Here is a 12488-nt window from a genome sequence, read left to right on the forward strand (position 1 = left end):
AAAAAAAAAAAAAAAAGCTCCTCCAAAATTGTCATTATCTTAGCTTCTTAGTTACTATCCTAAAGAAAGGAATTAGAAAGCACTGGACTCTCTTACCTGCTGGTCAGAATGAGCAATGACAAGGTTGTTGGTATTGGGAGCGATGGCCAGAGCAGTCACAGGGAAATTATAAGAAGGTACCATGCAGTGAAGCTGGGAACAAATAACAGACACAAAACACAACTCTATACCTTCCTTCAGGAAAGACTGGATGGTCTAGGTCTGTTCTTTTTAAAAAGCGTTCCTTAGAACTCAAAGAGTTCTGTGGAAGTTCCTAAAAACATCAGGTAGTACCCCCAAACAATAAACTTTAATTAAAAAGAAAAACATGTTTAACTGCTTACAAAACTGACAGCATTTGCAGAAAAGTTCAGAGTAAAGCTTGTGCTACTATCTCTATATCTGTATGAATTGCTCATAAATGTCATTAATCAAGGAATCTACAGCTCTACAGTAATTTAAAAGAAACTAATGCTTAGCCATGGACATTTATATATAGTTCCAAGACATGTGCACCACTACATAGGGACACTCTTAAATGCCAGGCAAGGCTCAAAGAGCAGTGCGTGCTTCTGCCACAATGTCATAAAGATTAAGTTATGCAGTTAATAAAGCAAACTCATTAAATGCTGCAGTTTGGTATCGTTCTATAAATGCTTGATGCTTAGTACAAGTTTTGGGTACTTCTTGTATGGTTTTTATAATGAAGATGAAAATTTGTACGGGATCATTAGTAATCCAGTGTGTGAAGAACAAGATCATTACTAATTAGTGAAAAATATTTACCTATTCCTCTGTCAAACCTCTGTTTAATTTAAAAATACCTTGAAATTACAAGGCAAACTATTAAAGGAAATTGTTACTATTCTGCAACTGTTCATCTGGGTAAATTAGAATTTTCCTCCCCACAATACAGAAATAACCTGGATTTGAGTTCATCACTCATAAATCCTTAATTTCAAATTTCTGTAGAAGGGTACTTTCACAGTTCTCACTGACTGATTTTAATGTTGTAGATTACAGTTTTGGGGCTCCCGACAAATAAAACAGGAAAAATTCTTAGTTTGGAAAAACAAAACAAAAAAAACCTCAGTAATTTTCCAGGTCATACCAATCTGCCTTGAGTCTTATAACTGCAGGGTTAACTTGCTCCTGTTTCCTACTACTTAAACCTATGCTCACCTTTAGATGTTTTATGTTGTACACATGGACTCCAGCACTGGTACCTGATGAAGCTAGCCAATTCCCATCAGGACTGACAGCCAAAAGACACATGGACTCCACCGTCCCTATGCAGAGAGAATAAGTTAAGTCTCTGCATTCAGTGTCCACAGCCAGCCTTGGCCTGACTGCAAAAGCCAGCAATCACAACTAGATAATCTGAGAGTTCTGCAAACAAGTTATAGATGTCACTTTACTATTCATTTCTACCTTCATTAGCCATCCTTCATGTACAGAGGAGCTAGAGATAAACCTGAAAGCATCACTTGCTCAAGCCTGACTGAGATACTGCCTACTATAGGAATGGAGAATCAAGGTAGCAGCTACCTAAGTTTGTATTTTAGTTGTTTCAAACTCCTTTTCCTATCAAATGCTTTTTTCTTGTTTAAGATTTATTTATTTGAGAGAATACAAGCTAGAGTGCAGAGTCAGGGTTGTGGGGGGGGTGAAGAGGGAGAAGGGAAGTCTTAAGCAGACTCTGCGCTGACCATGGAGCCTGACATGGGACTCAATTTCACAACCCTAAGACCATGATCTTGAACCAAAACCAAGGGTCAGACACTCAACTGACTGTACCACCCAGGTGTCCCCTACAAATGGTTTTTATTATTTATTTTTATTTTTAAATTTTATTTTATATATATATGTAATACATACATATATATATATATATATACACACATATATATATATTAGATTTCATAGTTAAAGATTTTATTTATTTATTTGACAGACACAGATCACAAGTAGACAGAGAGGCAGAGCAGGCTCCCCACGGAGCAAACCCCGATGTGGGGCTCAATCCCAGGATCCTGAGATCATGACCTGAGCCGAAGGCAGAGGCTTAACCCACTGAGCCACCTAAGAGCCCCTACCAAATGGTTTTTAATCAAAGTTAAGGACAAACAGCAAGTTTAACAGGCCTGAGGCACATACTCAATTTACTGGGTAGCTGCTGTACATGTGGGCCATCTTTGTCATCAAGGGATTTTTTTTTTTTTAAAGATTTATTTATTTATTTATTTATTTGACAGAGAGAGAGAGAGAGAGAGAGAGACACAGAGATAGTGAGAGAAGGAAAACAAGCAGGGGTAGTGGGAGAAAGAGAAGCAGGCTTCCCGCTGAGCAGGGAGCCCAATGTGGGGCTCGATCCCAAGCCTGGGATCATGACCTGAGTTGAAGGCAGACACTTAACGACTGACCAACCAAGGTGCCTCCATCATCAAGGGATCTTAAATCTATCTGGCAAAATGAAGACTCATGTGGATTAAAAATCAAACAGCAAGGTTATATGCCAAAATAAGTGCTGCACACAATGAAAAGGCTTTATTTATAAGAAGACTTATGACAGATGCTGAAGGATGAGTGAGGTGAGCAGAAAAGGATAGAGAACAACGTGAGCTAAGTGAAAAGGACTGGAATAGGGCGCCTGGGTGGCTCAGTGGGTTGAGCTGCTGCCTTCGGCTCAGGTCATGATCTCGGGGTCCTGGGATCGAGTCCCGCATCGGGCTCTCTGCTCAGCGGGGAGCCTGCTCCCTCCTCTCTCTCCGCCTGCCTCTCTCTCTACTTGTGATCTCTCTCTGTCAAATAAATAAATAAAATCTTTAAAAAAAAAAAAAAAAAAAAAAAAAGGACTGGAATACACAGGCTTGGGGACTGTGAAGAAACAAGCCTGACTATAAGATGACAAGAGATGAGAAAAGAAGAGCAAATAAAGTGGTATCTATAATGCAAAGCCTAAGTTTAAAGGGTGCTAAATGCAAAATACAGAGTCTACATTTTTTAATAAAATCATATACAGGTACTCAATACACACTGTCACTTATTTTATCTAACTCTTAAACTGTGGGTTTCTTTTCGTATATGCTTCTGGAGCAGCTCAGAACCCTGAGAGTTTAAGTTAAAAGAGCTGAATTTCTAGGCTGATGGAGTCTAAATGACAGTGAAGGTGCTATGATCCAGGCCAAGGGAGGAGCAAAAAGGCCCATGGGAAGTACTGGGTACCAAGTTCTCAATCATGATCTCAGCAACAGCTATACACAGTTACTTAGTCATGCATACTCACGCTCTCAAAGAATGTTGAGAAATTCAATCATGAACTTTATAAGTAATGCAACTGCATGTATAAGTTCAACTTTAATAAAAACAACCAGGGCTGTGGTGTGGTTAGGGGTGTGTTGGGGGGTGGGCGTGCCTGGGTGGCTCAGTAGAGTAAGTATCTTTCGGCTCAGGTCAAGATCTCAAGAGTCCTGGGATCCAACTGTGTCTGGCTCTGTATTCAGCCGGGAGTCTGTCTGTCCCTCTCCCTCCTTGTACTCTGGCTCTCTCTCGCAAATAAGTAAGTAAATCTAAAAAAAAACAAAAACAAAAACAAAAAGCCACCACCAGGGAGCCTGCTTCCTCCTCTCTCTCTCCCTGCCTACTTGTAATCTCTGTCAAATAAATAAATACAATCTTAAAATAATAATAATAATAATAATAATAATAATAATAATAATAATGGGCGCCTGGGTGGCTCAGTGGGTTAAGCATCTCCTTTCGGCTCAGGTCATGGTCCCAGGGTCCTGGGATGGAGCCCTGCATTGGTCTGCTTGTTCAGCAGGAAACCTGCTTCTCCCTCGCCCTCTGCCTGCCACTCCCCCTGCTTGTGCAAATAATAAAATCTTAAAAAAAATAAAAACAACCAACAGGAAAATTAACATGTTCAAAGAAATACCTATTTACAAACATGTATCAGAAGTACACAAAAATATTAATGGTAGTTATTTCTGGCTGCTAGGATTACAGATGATTTTAACGTTCTCCTTGCTCTGCTAACAAAACTCTGAGAAGGGTGATGAAACTTCTGGCCCCAAATAAGGAATCAAAAACCCAGTGAGAAAAGAGTAGGTGTAAGAAACATTTCAGATCTCATCAAGCGTTTTCACTTGCCAGATATCTCCTCCTACTTTAAATTACAAACATGTGAGTATCTGCAGGGTGGAGAAGAGCATTAGGGAAATCCAACAATGAATGAGGTTTAAAAGGAAAAAAAAAAAAATCCATCAGAGTCTGACAACTCTCTCCATTGGCCAGTTACCAAGTTCCCACCTGACTGAGGCTGGAAAGTATGCAGGTGCTTGAAGCTTCCTTCCAAGAGCCGAATGACATGTAGAGACCCTTGATTTGATGCCACAAAGAGTTTTGTTGAATCTTCAGAAAACAAAATCTGAAGGGCAGAGCGAAGGAATGCTGGCATTTTGGAAACCTTGGGGTAAAAGGGTAGTAAAAAACCAGTGAGAAAAGTGACACCTAGAACCCATCAAAAATAATTATAGCCAGGCTTATGAGGCAGTAATGCTTCCTGTATCTAAGGAAGTCAACTGACCAAGGGCCTAGAACACTGACGTGCTATTGTAACGTACCTATCCCCGCCCCCCCCTTCATCTCTTTACTGCCACTTTCTGGCATTTTCCTACTCCTCCAAAAATTTAATTAATTCAAAATGGAAATAAAAGACTGTTTTATAACAGCTGCCTCCAAATAGTTTTTCACTGAGCAAAGATTCATACCCAATACATTCCACTTCACACGAAAATCACATACTTATGAAATTTCTTAATGTTCAACCAGACACTAGGTTATCACTTACCCTTTGGAGGCTGATGTTATCATGTTCATAATTCAACCGATAAAGAAAAAACCGAGAAGTTGTAGAATAGGCTATCCAACTTCCACAAGGGGAGATACAGCTGCAAATAATGTTCTCGGGACCCTGGGAATGTTAGGTATCAGGGATGAATAACCAGAAAAACTTTACATGATAAGGTTCACTATGACATGAATCCTCAAGCTACTGCCACTGCGGACATAATCACAAATAGCTACACATAATCCTGACACTCATATGCTATCACTACAATTATTTCAGAAGTACAGCACCTAAATGGTGTGGCTTGATTTCCAAAACCAAGAACAAAGGTCTATGAATACTATGAACTTATCTCAGCCCTTTGTGTATTTTTTTTAAAGATTTTATTTATTTATTTGACAGAGAGAGATCACAAGTAGGCAGAGAGGCAGGCAGAGGAAGAGAGGAGGAAGCAGGCTCCCCGCCAAGCAGAGAGCCCAATGCAGGACTCGACCCCAAGACCCTGAGATCATGACCTGAGCCAAAGGCAGAGGCTTAACCCACTGAGCCACCCAGGCGCCCCCCTTCGTGTATTTTAAAGATAGCTTCATTCTAAACCCTAACTTTAGAAAACTGAGAAGAAAAGCATTTAATGTGGTAAAGCTTTGCAGGCCACGTGACTTGGAAAACTCATTTTCTGGGTTTTGTTTGTTTGTTTTGTCTATGATACCTGCCTTACCTATCTCTAAGAAACAGTAAACCAAAAAAATCTGCAAAACAAAGGAAAAGTTTAATGTAACATTTGTGTAATTTAAAAAACTCACAAAATATCTAAATATATGTACCTACGTACAGACACACACATACTCTGTCACACAGAAAAAGATCTGGAAGGAGATATAGTGGATCGATTAACAATAATTATTCTAGGAGAGCAGACTAAAAGTAAAGAGGAAGTAAGGAACATAAACTATAAATATTGTTTGAATTCTTTCCAGTAAGACTGTATTCACAAATATTTGTGTAATTAAAATAAAGACATTTAGGGGCGTCTGGTTGGCTCAATCAGAAGAGCACATGACTCCTGACCTCAGGGTTGTGAGGTCAAGCCTCAGAGTGGGTGCAGAAATTACTAAAAAGGGTAAAAACCTGGAAAAATAAATAAAATGGGGCACCTGGTTGGCACAGTCAGTTAAGCGTCTCCCTTTCGCTTAGGTCGTGTTCCCAGGGTCCTGGGATGGAGTCCCACGTCAGTCTCTCTGCTCAGCCACGAGTCTGTTTCTCCCTCCCCCTCTGCACCTTCCCCTGCTCCTGCTCCTGCTCTCACTCAAATAAATAACATTTAAAAAAAAAAAAAAGACATTTAAAAGGAAGTTACAGAGCAGTTTGCATATTAATTTTCATCACTGTAGAAATAAAGGATATACCCATGTACACACAGGTGGAAAATTTTTTCTGGAAGGGTATACAAGAAACTATTGGCAGTGATTATCTATGAAGAGTGGGACCGAGATTTGGCACAAGAAGGTGGCTCCTTTTTCACTGCATAGTTTTATACCATTTTTAAAATTATTTAAATTTTTTTTTTTTTAGAGAAAGTGCATGCAGGAGGTGCAGAGGGGGAGGGAAGTGACAGAGAGAGAATCTTAAGCAGGCTCCACACTCACCACAAAGCTTGACATGGAGCCCTGATCTCACAACCCTAACATCATGACCCAAGCTGAAATCAACTGACTGAGCTGCCTGTACCACTTTAATTTTACAAAATATGCAAATATTTACATATTAATACCAAAAGAAAAAACACAATTTCCTATATTCATTCATCCAATAAATTCTGGATGCCTAACTTAGGAAACTTAGTCCTGTTCACACTAGTTCTTCATTCAAATCATTTAAGATCTTATAGTTTATAATATCAACCAAGTAACACTCAAAATGCAGAATAAAAGAAATGTTCTAGACTTCAGAGCCTGAATACACAGTTACACTTCCTTACCTTTGTCTTGAGGTGCAACAAATGATCTGCATCTCTAGAAAGTGGAAGTGTATCCCCATTCTTTCCTGGAACAAGAAATTTCCCTGAGGTTCTCCTTCTCAAAGAAAGATTATTTGTACAGTTTTCTTTTTACTAAAAAGTCATTCCTGAGTAGAATGGAATCTTTACCCCTGGGAAATCAGAAAAAATGTCTGACTTAGTAAACCCACAGTTTCCTGGGTTTATATGAGGCAGAAAGCAGTGAGCCCTTTCTGAGCTCCTATTTGGGTGCCTTGGCTACGGCCCACAGTGTATCACTAATTCTTCGAAGCTACAACCTATAGCCAGGCATGCAGGTAGGTACAAGTGGGGTTTGTGTGACCTCGACTTCAACTTCATTTGCTCATTTTGGAGCCCAAAGCAAAAACCTCTCATCTACTATAAAACGACAGAGCCCAAACATTTCCTGAACAGGCTATACAAAAGGCCACTAGGCCATCACCCCAGTAAGATCCATGTGACCTCTTCTATGCAGGGCTGTCACTCCCCAACATGAAATCTTCTCACTTTCAACAGCCTGTTTTGATCCCAGTCAAGGCAGGATAAACTGATTCTACAACTCTTACCTCCACTACACCTCGCAGTGTACCTTACAGAATCAACTTTTAACGTATGATCCTGCTAATGATTCTAACACTGAAAAAAACTGCTCTGAAGACACAGAAAAATCTACTTCCATTTTTCTACAATCAGATTTTCAACTACAATTCTAATTTTTTGTTTTTCTCTCCAGTTTTCTTATTGGAAAAGACTTTATCCCCCATTGTACCTGTTGCAACTGTAGATCCCAGTCGCCAAAGTTCCAAGTGATGAGTGAACTGGAAAAGGAGAAGCTGCCTCTTCTTTGAACAGGAAATGAGACGTCGCTGTATTAAAAAAAATTGAAAAGTGATAAATAAGCCAAGGTATCCTATCGCCTCAGTGCAATATAGTACAAACATCCCAGCACATTTTTTACTGTTGAAATCCATGTACTTCATTAAAATGTCCTAAGTCCTACCATATGCCAGCACTGTCCTAGGACCTAAGGACATAATGATAAATAAAAACATAGCTACTGGCCTCAAGCTTGGTAGTCTAAAAGGGTTGACAAAGAATTGAACAGGCAACTGCACTACATGTGTTAAGAATTTTAACAGGGCCAAGCACAGTATGTAATGGAAAAAAGTAAAAAAGAGATCTAATCTAGCATCGTGGGGGTAAAGACAGGAGCCTTGATTAGGCACATTAGTAAAAACTAGTCAGGCAAAAAAGGTAGGGCAGGATGTTCCAAGCAGAGTGTAAGCATGCAGAATTGTTGCAAGTTAGTAAGAAAGCATTAGAGGGAATACAGTCTTTCCGCACACTGAACTGGGAGGGGGTAGGGATGAGGTACAGCAAGGGTTTGACAGGATTTAGTAACAGAAGATGCTGAAGGACCAGGGCCAGACCAAGACAGGTTTCATAGGCCATGCTGAGAAATTAGGTCTTTATCATGAAGGCAAAAGGGACTACCAAAGGCTTTTAAGCATGGAATGATGAGCAAAGTTGTTTTTTGAGTGGATCAATGGAGACCAGGCTGGAATGACACAAATGTAAATAAAAGGAGATTATTTTTTTTAAAGGTTTTTATTTATTTGGCACAGAGATAGAGAGTACAAGTAGCCGAGCAGCAGGCAGAGGGAGAAGGAGAAGCAGGCTCTCTGCTGAGCAGGGAGGCCGAAGTGGGGCTCGATCCCAGGACCCTGGGATCATTACCTGAGCCGAAGGCAGGTGCTTAACTAACTGAGCCACCCAAGCGCCCCAAAAGGAGATTATTTAACAAGTGAATCCAGATGAGAAAAGACACTGATTCAAACTAGGATAATGGCAGTGGAGACAAAGAGAAATGACTAAATTCACAAGACAATGAGGAGACACTCAATAAGGTTTACTGGTTGAATGGAATGTAGAAGCAGGTAGCAGTAAGAAGAGTTTCTAGCTTGGGAAGATGTCCTTTTACCTAGGAAGGAACACGGGAAACCTGGATTTTCCTAGCCCCACCCAAAATAACAGAATCCAGTCTTAAAAACAAATGAACTCCCCATAAACCACAATTATCTGGAAAAGGGAATGATTTCTCCAGAACAAGACAACAGGAGTGCTACTGTAAATCTCTTGGTACCTGTACAGGTCTTTGTGAGAGCCTTGCCTCAAAAACAGAAGGAAGAATGAAGAAAGTAGGCAACAACACAAGTCCTATAGATTTGCCCAGGAAGTGTGAACTATACTCAGTCTTAAAGGACAGAGGGACAGTGGGGGCTACGGGGTGATACTTACATGGGGAAAAGTGATTTTTCGGAGAGCAGCATCATAATTCTTAACCTCCACTTTTTCCATGAGAGGACGAATGACTAAATGGGTGTCAGTGCCTAGGGCAGGAGGTGCAGGGGTTGGGAGAGAAGGCATCGGAATTAAAAAAAGTCCTGCATGGACAGGTAAAGCAGCAGCCTAGCACAGTGCAACCTACCTCCAGATATCAGTGCTGTCGGGCTGTGGGCCACTGCTCGAACGTCATGTGTATGATGCTGGAATGGCTTTGTCCGCACCCACTGCTTCTCACTGCTGTTGGAAGTCACAGAGACCAGCTGAAAATGGAATACTGTCCCCTCGGCTGTGCCCACCACGAAACTGTCTTCTTGCTGAGAAATTAAATCATTAGGGAGGTACATTTAAGCAAAACAGGGCCCAGTATGAAAAATATTCCCTGAGGTTTTCTGTCTGCACAGCCTAAGGAAAAACCTATGCCCAGAACTGAAAAGTAAGTTATAGGGTCTTTTTCCTCCAGAAGCTGACAATTCCACGGGAGGAGCAAGCTCACATAGGTAATCATGTGCCCCCTACTGACAAAATCAACAATATATACCTCAGACTGTTATAGTGCTTTCAAATACACAAATTAGACCCCATTAGAAGAGCAACAAAAAAGATCGCCTAGGAATAAATTTAAATTAATAGTAACAGAAATTATCCTCAAAAGATTTGGAAAACAGGGACTCAGATATGAGTACACCAGTGTTGACAGCAGCATTAGTCACAAAAGCCAAAAGATGGAAACCCAAATGTACATCAATAGATGAATAAATAAGTACAATACAGTATGTATGTATATATATATATATAAAAATAATGAAATATTATTCAGCCTTAAAAAGAGATGAAATTCTGTTAACTGTATAATGTGAATAAATTTTGAAAATATTATGCTAAGTAAAATAAGCCAGACACAAAAGGACAATTATTACATGATTCCACTTATATGGAGTACCTAGAAGAGCAAATTCATAGGGACAGAGTAGAATAAAGGTTAAAAGGGACTGAGAGAAATAAGGTGTTATTGTTTAACCAGTAGAGTTTCCGTGTGATGAGAAAGTGGTGATGATTGCACAACACTGTGAATGTACTTAATGTCACCGAAATGTACTTTAAAATGGTTAAAATGGGGGTGCCTGAGTGGCTCAGTTGATTAAGCAACCAACTCTTGATTCAGGCTCAGGACATGATCTCAGGGTCATAGATCAAGGATCGTGAGGGCTCTATGCTCAGCTCTGAGTCTGCTTCTTCCTTCTCCCTATTCATCTGCCCCTCCACACACACACACGTGCAGGCACGCATACTCTCCCTCTCTCAAAAATAAAATAAATAATTCTTTAAACAAAAAAAGGTAAAATGGCAAATTTTATGTTATGCACATTTTACCACAATAGAACAAGTTTGGTTTTTTTATTTTTTTAAAGTAAAGTCAGGGCGCCTATGTGGCTCAGTCGGTTAAGCCTCCAACTCCTAATCTCAGCTCAGGTCTTGATCTCAGGGTTATGAGTTCAAGCCTCTCGAGCTCCAACAACAACAAACAAAACCCCCAGTAAACTACTGGGAATGTGGGAGGAAAAAATGCAGAACTGTAGACCCTGAAATTTTCAAATTTTCAAACCCTGAAATCCTTTTTTTTAGGATGAAGAGAGGGCAGGCTGAGAAGGGAAGTGGCCTGGTCAGTATCACACAAAGACCCAAGTTCCTTGGTCCTCAGTTTAAGGCTCTCTCTTACAAGTATGTTGAGCACTGTGACTTCTCTTAGTTTTAAAAGGTCTCGATGTATCTGGGACACCTGGGTGGCTCAGTCAGTTGAGTGTCCTACTCTCGATTTCAGCTCAGGTCACGATCTCAGGATCCCAGGATTAAGCCACAAACTGGGCTCTGCGCCCAGCGGGGAGTCTGCTTGAGGATTCTTTCTCTCCCTCTGCACACCCTGGCTCACGTTCTCTTTCAAATAAATAAATAAATCTTTTATATACAAGTAAATAGTCTTGGCATGTCTGCAATTTTAAAAAATTATTTATTTATTTATTTATTTGACAGAAAAAGAGAGAGGTCCCAGGTAGGCAGAGAGGCAGGCAGAGGGGGAGGAGAGAGCAGGCTCCCTGCTGAGAAGAGAACCCAGTGCAGGGCTTGATCCCAGGACCCTGAGACCATGACCTGAGCCGAAGGTAGAAGCTTTAACCCACTGAGCCACCCAGGCACCCCCTGCCATGTCTACAATTTAAAAAAATATTCCTCTGTAGTCTCAAAACCATCCTCACTTTCACTCTGGCTTTTACACATACATATAACTTTGAGCAGGGGGAAAAAAAAAGACAAGATGGATGTTTGATAAGGAAGTGAGAAAAGCCAGGAACCTGGATCAGGAGCAGCTGTAAACAGTCAAACAGTATTAAGATTAGATCAGCCAGTTAAGAGACATGAGATGTCTAAACATGCATGAACATGTAACTGCCACCAACTACACACTAACTGGGCTAAGAACTATATATGAATAATTTGCAAGGTTAAATATCGTTTGCCCTATCAGGAGAAACTGAATGACTTTGAAATGGCATAGAAAATACTGGTATTCTTGTCCTGTGAGCCCTGTGACTATGTCAGAGCTATTTTACAACTCTGTAAACTGCAGTAATGAGAGTGATGCAAAAGAATTTTGGCTGGTGGAATGCAGCCACTAATGCCCTATGGACACAAGTCCAGCAAGAATTTGTAAGTAAATTCATTTCAGCATTCCTGATGACCTTATAGAACTGCGTTTGTTAAACTGTCCTTTGAACTACCTTTAACATCTTAGTGGTTTCCTCATTAGTTAAAGAGTTACAGAAAATCTCTGACATTTCCATTTCATGTTTGCATGAGTCATGATCTTATCTTGTTCCCCCCCCCACCCTGCCCCATCATCATTTAATAGCTCTTTACACAGGTAAGGAAACTGAAACTTCAAAAGCATTTGCTCTGGGTATACCACACCACCTCAACCTGTACCAGTTCTCTTTGAGGTAACTTGCAGGCACATGATGGTTACCATATTAGGTATAACAGACCAGTCTCTCCCTCATCTCTAAGAATACTATTTAAAGGGGCACCTGGGTGGCTCAGTGGGTTAAAACCTCTGCCTTCAGCTCAGGTCATGATCCCAGGGTCCTGGGATTGAGCTCTGCATTAGGCTCGGCTCCGCTGCTCAGCGGGGAGCCTGCTTCCTCCTCTCTCTCTCTCTGCCTTCTTCTCTACCTACTTGCAGTC

General features: G+C 40.6%; 1 protein-coding gene across 2 annotated transcripts in view; it reads right to left on the bottom strand.

Annotated features, from left to right (window-relative positions):
- Nucleotides 1-12488, bottom strand: part of UTP4 (UTP4 small subunit processome component) — a 34337-nt gene that overhangs the window by 6651 nt on the left and 15198 nt on the right. For both annotated transcript variants that reach the window (XM_047712575.1, XM_047712574.1), the window contains exons 7-14: nucleotides 9397-9568; nucleotides 9207-9298; nucleotides 7678-7774; nucleotides 6870-6934; nucleotides 4892-5014; nucleotides 4351-4507; nucleotides 1222-1328; nucleotides 97-192 (exon numbers count right to left, since the gene is read on the bottom strand). In XM_047712575.1, coding sequence (XP_047568531.1) covers nucleotides 97-192; nucleotides 1222-1328; nucleotides 4351-4507; nucleotides 4892-5014; nucleotides 6870-6934; nucleotides 7678-7774; nucleotides 9207-9298; nucleotides 9397-9568 — 909 coding nt within the window. The remainder of the gene's footprint in view (nucleotides 1-96; nucleotides 193-1221; nucleotides 1329-4350; nucleotides 4508-4891; nucleotides 5015-6869; nucleotides 6935-7677; nucleotides 7775-9206; nucleotides 9299-9396; nucleotides 9569-12488) is intronic.

Source organism: Lutra lutra, chromosome 17 (assembly GCF_902655055.1).
Source record: "Lutra lutra chromosome 17, mLutLut1.2, whole genome shotgun sequence".
Taxonomy (NCBI): domain Eukaryota; kingdom Metazoa; phylum Chordata; class Mammalia; order Carnivora; family Mustelidae; genus Lutra; species Lutra lutra.